The following is a 14,511-nucleotide window of genomic DNA, read 5'->3' as shown; positions in this document are numbered from 1 at the left end:
CCAGTCTGGACCCTATAGGAGTTATGCATGCAGGTCCCTTTTGTATGTTATTCTGATTATTGTATACTTTGAAAAGTGCACATTGGAAATGTATTACTGGCTTTTGCCTTCATTTGCTTACTTTGAAATCCATCAGATATGCCAACAGAAGGGCACAGAGTTTTGCAAGTCCCATGTAGTTTCTCTTGTATGAGTGCATCACTTCTCATGAAGAAATGGCAACAATAGTTATTTATTCATGTAATGTACCAAGGCTTTTTCTCCCCCCAAGGCTTTTTTTAAAGAACATTTCTTACTTTTGCCTTCTATGTTGTACATATTTTCTGCTTGAATGGTACTGCAGAGCAAACAAAGCTGCTTTATTTTTTACATTTTCACTCTTTAACAGACTGTTCAAAAACTGTTCATTTCATCCAAGTCATTTTGACAGTTTGTCCCTTCAAATAAAAAATCAACTCTTTCTTAAATACTTAAAGAAGACTTTGTGTATATATATCTTTGTATTCTCTTTTCTTATTTTCAGTAACACATGTGACTTAGATTTAAGTTATTCTCTGGATAACTGGGGTATTAGGAGCACATCCATACGTGTGTGCGTGTGTGTGTGTGCGTGCGTGTGTGTGTGTGTGTGTGTGTGTGTGTGTGTGTGATTGCACTTAGTGTGTCTTTCGACTTGTACTCACACAGTCCATTGACAGCCCCCCCCCCCCCCCTGCTTTGCTCAACGTCCGAGAGAAACACTGACTGGTGAAATGAGATGTCTGAAACACTGACTGGTGAAATGAGGTGTCTGCCAAGATGATTGAATCATTTGAATTGTTAATGACAACTGGGTTGTGAGTGGGCTAGATCGTCAACGGTCAAGTCCGTCATTCAATGAATGAATGAATGAATGGTCTTTATTGTCATTGCTATAGTACAGGTACCAAACAACGAAATTTAGGAGGGGTGGCTCCCCTGGTGCTAGGAAAGAAAAAAGAAAAAAAGAAAAAAAAACAAGAAGGAAAAGGAGCTGGTTTACATAAATAAAGGCTATGTACACTATCCACTATACTATACTGTACAGATAGACGACTAGGGTTGTCATATTGCACATAGTGTTATTGCACATTAATTTAAAGTGTCGCAGTTTGCAGGCTTGAAATGTACATATTTGTGCCTCAGCACTACACCTGTTTTTTTCAATCCAGCAGCTGCCATCAATCCGTCCAGACTGTCCAGGGCCCAGAACCTAGGTCTTTGCTGTGTTCAGGGCCTGGATGGCCCTGGGGTAGAAGCTGTGCTTCAGTCTGTTTGTCCTTGCGGCCATGGTCCTGTACCGCCTTTTCGAGGGCAGCCGGGCAAAGTGTTCGTACCCAGGGTGGGTTGGGTCTCTGGAGATCTTGGAGGCCTTCCTGAGACAGCGTGTGTTGTACAGCTCTTCCAGAGAGGGGAGGGGGGCGCCGGTGATCTTCTGGGCTGTTCTCACGACTCTCTGTAGCGCATTTCTCTCCGCGGTTGTGCAGCTGGAGAACCAATTGCAGATGCCGTAGGTGAGGATGCTCTCCACTCCGCCGCGGTAGAAGGCCACCAGTATCTCCTGCTTGTTGTGTTCCTTCCTGAGGACTCTCAGGAAGTAGAGCCACTGTTGTGCCTTCTTGATGGTGGCTGCTGTGTTGTTCTTCCAGGACAGGTCATCCTGTATGTGCACCCCCAGGAATCGGAGGGCTGAGACTCTCTCCACGCTCTCTCCGTCGATGAGCAGGGGCTGGACCTCAGACTTTTTCCTCCTGAAGTCCACGATGATTTCCTGGGTCTTGGACTTGTTCAGCAGCAGGTTGTTAACCTTGCACAGCTTGCTCAGCTGCTCTACCTCATCCCTGTACGCCGCCTCTTCCCCCCCCGAGATGCAGCCCACCACGGTGGTGTCGTCTGCAAACTTTACGATAGAGTTGCTGGGGTGGACGGGGGTGAAGTCGTAGGTGTAGATGTTTCATGTGTTCTCTCTCTCTCTCTCTCTCTCTCTCTCTGTCTCTCTCTGTCTCTCTCTGTCTCTCTCTCTCTCTCTCTCTCTGCGCATGCGTGTGTGTCGGGAGTGTTTGAGCGAGCGAGCGAGCGGTTTTGACTGAGCGGTTTGCGTGAGTTAAAACTTTCTGAAAGTTATTTCTATCTTCTATCTGTGTGTCTATTATATATGTACGTTTTGTTTGTCGTTTGTTTAGTGTTGTTAGTTTAGGTTTGGTGGGTTTTGGAGCGCGTAGCAGCCACCAGTTCTTGCTGGTCGGCATGCCACCTGGGGCGATGGGGTTTGAACGCCTGACGCGGAGACACGCTATAAAGCTCTCTCCGGGACCAAACTGCACCGTGGAAGAGTGTAGTTTGGCCGTCGGAGCTGTTGTAGGGCATGACAGTGTGAGATCTGCATCGCGGATGAACAACGCAGTTGTAATTTTTTTGGACTGTGTTGATAAAGTGAATTTGATGGTGGAGGAGGGAGTGGTTGTCCAGGACACCTTTATCCCTGTGTTTCCTTTAGTAAGTCAAGCACAAAGGATAACGATATCTAATGTTCCTCCTTTTGTGAGAAATGAGGTCCTGGAGAGGGAACTGGCTAGGCATGGTCAGTTAGTGTCCCAGGTGAAGATGATTTCACTGGGTTGTCCCCTCTGTTAAAGCATGTGGTATCTTTCAGAAGACAGGTTTTCATGATTTTGAAAAATGGAACAAGTGATCTGAATTTATCAATGAAGTTTAGAGTGGATGACTTCGATTATATTATTTACATAACTTCAGATACAATGAAATGCTTTGGGTGTGGGATGGAAGGTCACATGATTAGGTCCTGTCCTAATAAAAGGCCTGGGCCCACTGAGCAAACACCGCCGTCAACCAGGGCAGGCCCAAGTAGCTCAAACACCAACAAGAGTCGAGAGAGAACCTCTGGGAAGAAAGAGACCGGAGAAGGGTTGGTGGAGAAGACAGGACAGGCTCAGAAGGTGCAGGAGGAGGGGATAGACCTGGTGGAGAAGACAAGACAGGCTCAGAAGGTGCAGGAGGAGGGGATAGACCTGGTGGAGGAGACAGAACAAGGTCAGAAGGTGCAGGAGGAGGGGATATACCTGGTGGAGGAGACAGAACAAGGTCAGAAGGTGCAGGAGGAGAGGAGAGGCCTAGGCCTGGTGGAGGAGACAGGGGGGGTGAGCAGGAGGAGGGGGTAGACCTGGTAGAGGGGGCAGAACAGGGTGAGCAGGTGCAGGAGAAAAGGGGAAGTTTGGTAGTGGAGGAATAAATGTGATAACGGGAAAGGGGAAGAGGAAGCCGAAGGCTGTTGAGAAGGTCACTGTGGTCGAGGAGGGTGAAGAAGTGGGAGGTCAGAAGACAGGGGTCGGAAGTGAAGAAAGAATCAGACTGGGCAAACGGGCTGGTCTAGCTACTGGAGAAGTAGAGGATAACGCAAATGAGGAGGAAATGGAACTTAATGCTGATGGTATCAAAACTACCCAAAAAAGGAAAACTGAGGTCAGTCAATCTGACTCCAGAGCAAAAAAAGAGTGCCAACCAGAGCGGGAGGCAGTCATTGACAGTGGAGACTCTGACGTAGGGGATGATGTGGAGTCTCTGCCTCCCTCTCAGGCTGACAGGAGGGATGGTTATTCTTTAAATAGAATAAAGAGTTTTCTACAGGATACGAAAGGCACAAGGGCAGTTAAGGTGGAAACTTTTTTTCCTGACATTAAGTTATTTGTTGAGTCCGCTAAGTGGCTAATGAAACGCAATGACATGAACGATGAAGGTTTCTCTGAGCAGGAGATTTACCGTTTAAAGAAAATTGTCCAAAAGGCAAGAACAAAAATCTCCAATGAGGGTTAAGTTATCTGGTCTCTTTTTAATATTTTATGTCCTGCAGTTTGGATATTTTATCATGGCAGAATTCAAAATAGGTACTCTAAATCTAAATGGTGCAAGGGATGATGCAAAGAGGGCATCTCTCTATCAATTAATGGAATTAAAGGGTATTGATGTGATGCTTATCCAAGAGACACACAGCACTAAGGACAACACAGTGGCTTGGAAAAGAGAATGGAAGGGAGAAATAGTTTTAAGTCATAACACCAGTAATAGTGGTGGAGTGGGGATTTTATTTTCCAGTCATTTTTTACCACAGTCATGTGAGATTGAGGAGGTTGTAAAGGGACGTCTTTTAAAAGTAAGAGTTTTATATGAGAAGGTGAAAATGGTATTTATTGTTGTTTATGCCCCAAATGTTGGTTTGGAAAGAGTGTGTTTTTTAGACTCTTTGGCTGATGTTATTAAGGGGTGTGATAATGAAGAATTTTTTTTTCTGGGAGGGGATTTTAACTGTACTGTTAACCCCGTTTTAGATAGGAATCACCAAGAGCCTCACTCTGCATCTCGTAGTCGTCTCTCTAGGGTAATTGAGACGTATGAACTGTGTGATGTGTGGAGGCGGATGCATCAAAAGACGAAGCAATACACTTGGGTTCATACTAGGGATGATGTTTTATCAATGGCCAGACTTGATCGGTTTTATTGTTTTAAACACAATTTTAGTGTTTTTAAAAGTTGTTATATAACTCCTGTTGGTTTTACTGATCATTCTCTTGTGTACTGCTCTGTTTTTATCAAGTGTGTGAAACCACAAAGTGCTTATTGGCATTTTAATACGTCTCTTTTAACTGATAAAAATTTTAGGAACGCTCTTACCTATTTATGGAAGGTTCATAAGCAGACAGAGGACAGTTTTACCTCAATACAGCAGTGGTGGGATGTGGGGAAGTGCAAGATTAAGCAGTTTTGCCAACAGTACACTCAAAATGTTACTAGAGATATAGCCAGATCTATGAAGGCTCTAGAGATTGATGTGGAGGAGCTTCAAGAGCTCGCAGAATCCACAGGAGATCGAGGCCATATTGGGGCTCTCAAAGCTAAAAAGTCTGCTCTGGCTGACCTGTTAGGTATCTCAGCACAGGGTGCTCTGGTGAGGTCACGTTTTAGAAACATTTCGGAGATGGATGCATCTTCCCGTTTCTTTTTTGGTCTGGAGCACAAGAATGGTCAGAAGAGGCTCATCCACAGCATGCGCTCAGACACAGGTCATATACTGTCTGAGTCCACTGACATCAGGAGGCATGCTGTTGGATTTTATAGTAGCCTCTTCCAGTCTGAACTTGGAGAGGAGCAGGAGGTATCGCATGATTTTTATGAAGGTCTACCAAAGGTAGAAAAAGAGTCCAGCGCAGAGCTGGAGGCGGATGTGTCTCTTGATGAGCTCCATACTGCCCTGCAGAGCATGGAAAATGGGAAAGCTCCAGGTATAGATGGGTTGCCTGTGGAGTTTTATAAGAGAATGTGGTCAGTGATGGGGGAGAATCTCCTGATGGTACTCAGAGATAGTCTCACTGGAGGACAGCTGCCGCTGAGCTGCAGGAGGGCAGTAATTACGCTGTTGCCAAAGAAGGGAGACTTAATGGAGATTAAGAACTGGAGGCCTGTCTCACTTCTGTGTACCGAGTATAAGCTCCTCTCCAAGGTGTTAGCTACCAGGCTGAGAGAGGTAATGGGGAAGGTGATCCACCGTGACCAGACCTATTGTGTGCCTAACAGGTTGATCAGTGACAATGTTTTTTTGATTCGGGATTTTCTGGACATCTCTAGTGCCTTGGGGTTGGAAACTGGTCTTATTTCCATAGACCAGGAGAAGGCCTTTGACAGGGTTGAACATCAGTACTTGTGGAAAACTCTGGAGGCTTTTGGTTTCAGCCCAGGTCTCATAGCCAAGATCAAGGCCATGTACAGTAACATTGAGAGTGTGCTAAAGGTTAATGGTGGTTTGAGTGCTCCTTTTAAAATTCAGAGGGGTATTAGGCAGGGGTGTTCTTTGTCGGGAATGCTGTATTCCCTGGCATTTGAACCCCTGCTACACAGACTCAGGGCAAGCCTCTCTGGTGTAAGTGTCCCTGGATGCATCGCACCTTTTAAGCTATCAGCATATGCAGACGATTTGGTTATTTTTATAAGTAAACAGGAGGATATTAATGTGTTAGTTGAAAATGTGGGACGTTTTGCTTTGATTTCATCGGCTAAGGTCAATTGGGGGAAGAGCGAAGCACTCATGGTAGGTAACTTGAGTAGTAGACTCATTTTACCAGGGGGCCTGCATTGGAAGAAGGGAGGGTTTAAATATTTGGGCGTGTTTTTAGGGGATGAGACTTTTAAATGTAAAAACTGGGAGAACGTACTAGAAATAGCTCAAGGTCGTTTAAAGAAATGGAAATGGATTGTACCAAACATGTCGTATAGGGGTCGTGTTTTGGTAATCAACAATCTAGTGACTTCCACACTGTGGCACCGCCTGATGTGTGTTGACCCCCCAGTAGACCTTCTCCCTAAACTTCAAGCTTGTTTTTTAGATTTTTTTGGGGACAAGCTGCACTGGGTGCCCCAGAGTGTTTTGTACCTGCCCAAGGAGGAGGGTGGGCAGGGTCTTGTGCACCTGTGCAGTAGGGGTGCAACTTTCCGACTCCAGTTCATTCAGAGACTTTTCTATGGGCCAAAAGACTTGGCGTGGAGGCCGGTGGCTTGTGCCATACTACAACGGCTTGGAGGACTGGGACTGTCGAATTCTCTGTTTTTAATGGATTTTAGCGGTGCTCATTTAAATGTTCTACCTGTTTTTTACCGTGTGCTTTTTAAAATATGGAGTTTGTTCGAGAAAGGACCACTGGATTACTCAAAGTCATTGTTCTGGTTGTTGAAAGAGCCAGTTGTACTGGGAGCGCGTTTGGATGTAGCTGGTGGGCCGGGACTGACACTCTCCGAACAGCTCTGCAGGTCAAAGGTCACCACTTTGGGACATGTTGTGGATTTGACAGGGGCAAACATGGACAATGCTGCTGCCCTGGCTTCGCGTTTGGAGGTGAAATCCATCAGGATGGTCAACATGATGCTGGGAAAATGGAGGCAGGGGCTCAGTGAGATAGAACGTCGCATGTTGACAGAGTATAAAAACGGGTCTCTTCATCCTAGTGATGAGGATCTTTTTCCTACAGTTAAGCTGCAGCCTGATTTTAAAAACTGCACAGGGCCTCTTTTAGCAATAGGAGATGTTTCTGGTGTGTTTCTTGATGTGGTTAAAGGTAAATGTATGTACAGACTGTTGGTCAAGGTTCTCCACAAGGAGAAGCTCAACGGGAGAGGTGATACTCCCTGGAGAGCACACTTTGGTCTCAGTGATGAGGTGAAACCAGAGTGGCGAGCACTGTACAAACCACCATTATTCAAAAGAATTGGCGATCTGCAGTGGAGGGTTTTACATGGCATAGTGGCTATTAATGCTTTTATTTCCATATTGAACCCTGATGTCTCACATGACTGTCCTTATTGTGCGCAAAGGGAGACAGTGTTTCACTGTTTTCTAGATTGTCCCAGGCTGTTGCCTTTGTTAGGTTTATTAAAGAGACTTTTCCAGTCTGGTAAAGAGGTGTTCTCGAAAGAGAGGTACATTTTGGGTTTTAAATACAGCAAAAAAGAAAAAAACAAGTGTCATCTGTTTAATTTCATTTTAGGGAGAGCAAAGATGGCTGTGTATATCAGTAGGAGAAATAAGGTAAAACAGGTCTCGGATCACGATGCTGTAGGTCTTTTCAAAAAGATGATCAAGGCCAGACTGGGTATAGATTTTAACTATTATAGAGCTATGAACAATTTAGACCAGTTCACCGATGTATGGGCACATGAAGGAGTGTTGTGCTCTGTCATAGTAGATGAGCTGGCATTGGCAACTGAGCTGACTTGTGTTTTTAAAAATTGTGTATCAAATCGTTTGTAGTTTTCCTTGACAGGAAAACGAGTGTTATGTCAGAATGATTGATAAATAAAGTCTCTCTCCTCTCTCTTCTCTCTCTCTCTCTCTCTCTCTCTCTCTCTCTCTCTCTCTCTCTCTCTCTCTCTCTCTCTCTCTCTCTCTCTCTCTCTCTCTCTCTCTCTCTCTCTCTCTCTCTCTCTCTCTCTCTCTCTCTCTCTCTCTCTCTCTCTCTCTCTCTCTCTCTCTCTCTCTCTCTCTCTCTCTCTCTCTCTCTCTCTCTCTCTCTCTCTCTCTCTCTCTCTCTCTCTCTCTCTCTCTCTCTCTCTCTCTCTCTCTCTCTCTCTCTCTCTCTCTCTCTCTCTCTCTCTCTCTCTCTCTCTCTCTCCAAACACACACAGATTAAATAGACCAGTAGGATAACGAGTCTGATCACTGACACCTGTCCGCAATCAGCTTGTCATCCCCCTCCAGCGACAGTCTGGCTCCCTCTGCAGGCCAGAATGCGCCATGCTCCCCACACTATCATTTTCTTACACAAATAAAGTTTCATTGATTGATTGATTTGTACAGTAGCTAGCTGGTTGCTATCACCTCGTAGCCAGCAGAACTGGCTAAGCAGCAATGTTGTGTAGCTAGCTAGCCAATGTTGTGTAACTAGCTAGGTAGCCAGCTAGATTTAGTAACAAAAAAAAAAATCAAGTAACTATGAACTAGCTTGCTTAAATTGCAGAATCACCACCGATTCAACACATAATATTTTTACATTTCAGAATAGAATAAATCCCACTGAAATTGTCTCAATATAGCCATGTATGTAACATTACACAGTTGATTAAGTTAATTAATGGTATGCTTTGGCTGTATTGCTGTAGGAGCTATGTTGACATTTCTGAGTGGGCCCCCATCCCCAGCTGATGTGACAACCCAGCCAACTCCCCAAGTGCTGAGAATTGAAGAAATATAGGCTACTGTGAGTTATATTGAGAAATATACTGTGAGTGAGGCTATACTGAGAAATACACTGTGATTTATATTGAGAAATATACTGTGAGCTATACTGGGAACTACTGTGGGCTGTACTGTATACGTTAACACTATACATACATATTTTAAGTAATATCATTGTTGCCTGTCAGATTTTATTTGTATTATTATTTGTTAGTCTGGTGGGGGGGTTCAAGATCTTTTTTTTAATTACAAATAATAATTGCCACGTTGATGATTGAATGATATCTGGTGAATCAATTTCACCATCACAGTGTTTCTTTCGGACATTGAGCAACATGGCGATTAGCCTATTATTTGTAAAAAATTAAATAAAAAATGTTTTAACTATGAGGGGGTGGGGGGGGGGGGTGACATTTTCAAGATCTCGCCTAGGGCCCTGCTCACGGCTCTTCTAGTGTTAACTGCAATGGTTAATTGGAAAGGCAAGTTTATTTGTATACCACATCTCATACCACAGGGGCAATTCAAAGTGCTTTACATACAGCATTAAAAAAAATACATCATGAGGAGAAAATACATTATTTAATATAATAGGAAACGTGGTGCACTGGGGACACATTTGAGCTGCTCTTTGTGTTTTTATAATGTTTTTGAAAACCACAGGAATTCATCTCTGGTTTCTTGTCTTCATGGTAGAGAGTGGGAGTGGTGGTGGGAGTGAAGAACTTAAACATTCAGTTAAGGTGATGTCATCCTGTAGTCACTTGGCAACCACAACAAACATAAGAAGTGTCTGGATCTATGGCTCTGGCATTTGGCTCAGCATCTTGGAACACTCTTTCCTCATAATATACTCTGTTACTGTAGCACTTTTGGAATGCACATATTATGCACCATTTGTAACGGTAGTTGTGGCAAGAATATCTGTGGTAAAGGTTTTCCCCCCCCAATTACCATGTTGGAAAACATTTATACGGTACCTCCCTTGTAGCTCATAAAATGGTTTACCAAAAGCCCCTCAGTGTCAAACAGGCATGGTTACTATGACGATGATCTGAGCCCAGCATTTCAACAACATTTTCAGAGTGGAGCCTGAGAGGTCAGAAGGGCAGGGGGCTGGGCTTGTGTCTGTACAACCCCTAAGGGCTAAGCACTCTGTTTCTCTCTGCCGGCTCCTTTGGCTGAGACCTGCCTTTGTTGACACGAGGAGGATGTGATAGAGGCACAAACACTCAACAGATTCAGTGTGAAATGACTGGGATTCTAGAAGGAGGTAGAGAATGACTGGGATTCTAGAAGGAGGAAGAGAATGCCAGGAATGTTTCCAGTGTCTTTAGGAGACGGCCGACTGTGAAGAGTGCATGTTCTAGATTTATAACATGAGGAAATACCTCCACCCTTTGGTTGTAAAAAGAAGTGCAACAATAATCATTACCCATAACATACACAGAGTCACATCTTAGTTTTCATATCCGGTCTGATAATAAGATATGAGGTTCAATTAGAAAGAACAGACAACCATGTTTTGTCATTTTTTCCCTTTTATTTCAGCTGCCTTTACTGGTGCATGACCTATAAGAAAACAGTATTATGATGAGTAAAGATGCATACATTGTTGGGAAATTCATGATATAAAGCCAATGGTTCTTAAGGAATATCACGTATGTCTCATGAGCTTAATTACCCATCAGAACCCAACATATAAGCTTGTTTCACTCCTTTGTTTGTAAACAATGTAATCATAAACAAACACTGTACAACTTATAGATATGGTTAAAACTATGATTTTGATCTCCTTGATGGTCAGTTCTTGCATCAACAGCACCGTCTATGAATGTGGTTCCATTTCTCCAGCTCATCCCTCAGCAGTTTACAAAAAAAAGTGGTAGGAAGACTTTTTTGTTGTTGTTTGAATCCCAGACTGTCCCTTTAAGTGACATATGGCAGTAACTCTCATGGGGAAGTAAGAGAGGGGAGAAGGAAGACTTACCTGGTATATCCAGTCTATGAAGGAGGACACGCGGGTGTAGACCGTGGGGGAGTAGGCCAGGTTGCAGTTCCCAGCTGGACCGTAGCTGGTGACACCATGGACCCGCCAGGCGCCATTTGTGTAACAGTTCAGTGGACCGCCAGAGTCACCCTGTCATGAACCAAGACAGCAAGACAGGGAAGAGTCAAGTTTGACATCCATGCAGGACAGCGGTGATGTAACGAAAGAGCATGAACGTTGCGATCAAGCTGAGCACCCAATAGTGACACTAATCAATGAAACAGTGATCGGCACTAATACACTTAGGCTTCGTTCACACGGCAGGTCTTGATGCTCAATTCCGATGTTTTACACAGATCCGATTTTCAGGGCAAGACAGAGAGAGAGAAGTAGAGAGCTCTGTTACAAGTACCTGACAGCCAGCTGTCGTGCCTCTACCTCCAACACACACCATGGTCTCCTTAGCATAGTCGCCCCACCACTCAGGACTGGAGCAGACAGAGTGCTCTACCACATTGATGGCCGCTTCCTGCAGGATGTCAGCAGCACTGCCTCCAGCTGAGAGGAAGCATGAGAATGAGATGAATCATGTACACACAAAGTCAAGGGAAGAAAGAATCCCCTTGAACTCAAAAGAATTTCAACAAATAACTCAAGCTTTGAAGGTATGACTTCAAGTGTGTGTGTGTGTGTGTGTGTGTGTGTGTGTGTGTGTGTGTGTGCGTGCGTGCGTGCGTGCGTGCGTGCGTGCGTGCGTGCGTGCGTGCGTGCGTGCGTGCGTGCGTGCGTGCGTGTGTGTGTGTGTGTATGTGTGTATGTGTGCACTCACTGTACAGAAGTCCCCAGCCAGTGATGTAGCAGGTGAAGTCATGAGGCAGCGTTTCTTTAGGGTCGGGCATTATAGCGATCTTCACATATCCGTTGTCATAAATAGATGAGGACAGTCTCAGCAGAGCAATGTCATTTCTAGCAGACATGAAAAAAAAAAAACACTTTCAGCTGCTCACCTCCTCCAAACCAAAATATGAATTCTTCTCAAAGTGAAAACACAGTACAAAGAGACAGACTATTTGTTACGACTGGCGACTAATTTGTTTTGATTGGGAAGCCTAGCCTTGCTTGCCCCCTCTTTACCCGTTGACAAGGTCACCAGTCCAGCCAGGATGAATGACGATTTTCTCCACTTGACCAATCTGTTCACTGCCGTCATACTCATACAGGTTGTGCTCCCCAAGAACCACACGGTAGTGGCTGCTCTCCATGCTGAGGAAAGTTAAAAGGAAAAAAAATAACATGAATGTTCTCTGATATATCATTTTGAACTATAAATGGCCTCGCAATCATATACTCACATTTACATTGCAGTGAACATTCTACTGAGGACTTTATGATGGCTGAACGAAATGTGAAAAGGTTTGGTTTGAAAGCTTCTTGCTTGAGGAACCCCTGGACTTCAAATTCACCAAGCAGGTCTGCTCTGTGGTCAAAAGTAGCCATAGTATTTTTATTTGTTGTTTTCTTTTTACTAGTGTTTTATCTGTTAAGCACTTTGGTCAGCTGTTTGTTGTTGTAAATGTGCTATATATTGCATGTATATATATACATATATATATATTTTGACCCCACCCTCTCGTTCCTTCCTCATGCCAACCAGGTCACTAAATCAGCTTTTTTCCACCTCAGGAACATCCGACCCTCCCTGTCCTTTTCCGCTGCTGAAACACTCATCCATGCCTTCATAACTTCCCGACTCGACTACTGCAACAGCATCCTCTACGGTTTGCCTAATAACATCCTAAACAAATTCCAATATGTCCAGAACTCTGCTGCCCGTCTGCTCACCACCACTCGCCGCCGTGACCACATCACCCGGTCCTCCAAAACCCACACTGGCTCCCGGTCAAATACAGGATCCAATTCAAAATCCTACTCACCACTTACAAAGCCATCAACAATCTGGCCCCCTCCTACCTTGCCGACCTCGTTCCCCTCCACACCCCCTCCCGTTGCCTCAGGTCTGACGACCAAACCACCCTCAAGACCACCAGGACCAAGCTCCGGACCTGGGGTGATAGGGCCTTTTCAGCCGCAGCCCCGTCCCTCTGGAACGCCCTCCCCAACCACATCAGACAGGCCAACACTCTCCCAACATTTAAACAGGCCCTCAAAACCCACCTCTTCAAGCTCGCTTTCACCAGTTAACCCTCTCCCCCTCCACTTCCCATGTGTCCCCAGCACTACCTTAATTAGGCCCCTATACTTTATTTTATTTATTTTTTGTTTCTTTTTATTATTACTACTGATTGTTTTTCAAAAAGTATTTGTGTGTAAATTGCATAAGTGCTAACCTGCCAATGCAGTGTGCTGCCGTCATGACGTGAAAGGCGTCAACGACGACGCCTCCACAGATGTGGTAGAAATCACCGGTGTTCCAGTAGTCTTCCTGCAGGGAGGCCTGGGAGGAGAGAGATGATAGGATTCATTATGACAGGAGAGTGTGTGTGTGTGTGTGTGTTAGAGAGAGAGAGAGAGAGAGAGAGAGAGAGACAGCATTGTGGATATGTTTTTTTTTGTTGGGAAGAATTACATACTCTCAGTTTGAACTGCTGTCGAAGTCGAACAGGCTTCATGCAATCTCATTTGAGCACATACATGAGGGGCAGAGAGAGTGTTACCTGCCATGGCCAGGCGTTGCGAGGAGCATCATTGCCTCCTACTATCTTCTCTGACAGCCTCTCGTTGTGCACAGCAAGGTTGAGGGGACCCGCCTTGGCGAAGATCACCCCTATGAGACAGAACCACCGGATCAGCAACAGTGAACAGCTTCTGCTTCAGGGTGAATGCATCAACACACACAGGACAATGGATTGTATAATACTGTATTTTTTTCTTACCAACGCAAGACAAGAGAGCCACAAGCTGAAACATGTTCACCAGTAGAGTGATTAGATGCAGCTATCAGTTTCCATTTATACCGATGTACGTGTGATGGTCATCAGAAAAGGTATGATGCAACACCTTTGACGTGCCAATACAAATGTTAATATCAAAGAACACTGTATTTCTGGCTAAGCAAACATCACAGTGGTGGGGGGAAGCATTCAAGGGTGTGGGATTCTTACAGGTGTCTGACATTCAAAAGTACAGATAAGCAGGAGCTTGTTAAAGTGAGTATACTAAATGTTTCACAGACATACATGTAAGTGCATTTAATACAATACATGTAAGTTAAAGATTCATTTGATTGTAGACATAATTTTGGGGTGATTGTGACTGAGATCACATAAAATGCATATTTATGAAATTTCTCATTATGCAAAAAGCCTCAAAATACAGCTCTGGAAAAAATGAAGAGACCACTCCAAATATTTCTTAAACCATCATCTCTACATGACAGCCATTCCATTCCAGTGTCTGTTGAATTCCAACACAGGCACACGTCCTTCTACTTAGTGAGGAACTGATTAGGTGATCATCTAAACCGAATGTTATTTAAAAAAGGAAACCAATGCTGTGGTCATCACTATCTTACCAACAGGGGTGTGTCCCCGATATATGGAAAGAGTCAAATGTCTGTCCCATACGCAAAGGCGAAGACCCTGGCTCAATCTCAGACTGGCGTCCCATCTCCCTAACCTCTTGTTTAGGGAAAACAATAGAACGATTTGTCTTGAAAAAGCTCATGCCCACAGTGCTCGACGTGTGTAAAAACCAATATGCATATCTACCCAAGCACAGCACCACAACGGCTTTAGTTAGAGCAATGCAC

At 44.4% G+C, this 14,511-nt stretch overlaps 1 protein-coding gene across 1 annotated transcript; it reads right to left on the bottom strand.

Moving 5' to 3' along the window:
• Positions 1–9,978: 9,978 nt before the first annotated feature.
• LOC308174097 (elastase-1-like) lies at positions 9,979–13,670 on the bottom strand (the record flags this gene model as incomplete). The annotated part of the gene is made up of 8 exons (XM_080549151.1): positions 9,979–10,324; positions 10,743–10,892; positions 11,155–11,300; positions 11,572–11,708; positions 11,877–12,005; positions 13,091–13,197; positions 13,418–13,527; positions 13,637–13,670. The coding sequence occupies 8 exons, from the start codon at positions 13,668–13,670 to the stop codon at positions 10,310–10,312; spliced, it is 828 nt and encodes a 275-aa protein (XP_080405277.1). The 3' UTR covers positions 9,979–10,309.
• Positions 13,671–14,511: the final 841 nt, after the last annotated feature.

The sequence above is a fragment of the Nansenia antarctica genome, assembly GCF_963989245.1.
Source record: "Nansenia antarctica genome assembly, chromosome: 19".
Classification (NCBI taxonomy): domain Eukaryota; kingdom Metazoa; phylum Chordata; class Actinopteri; order Argentiniformes; family Microstomatidae; genus Nansenia; species Nansenia antarctica.
This window is presented reverse-complemented; position numbering and strand designations above follow the sequence as displayed.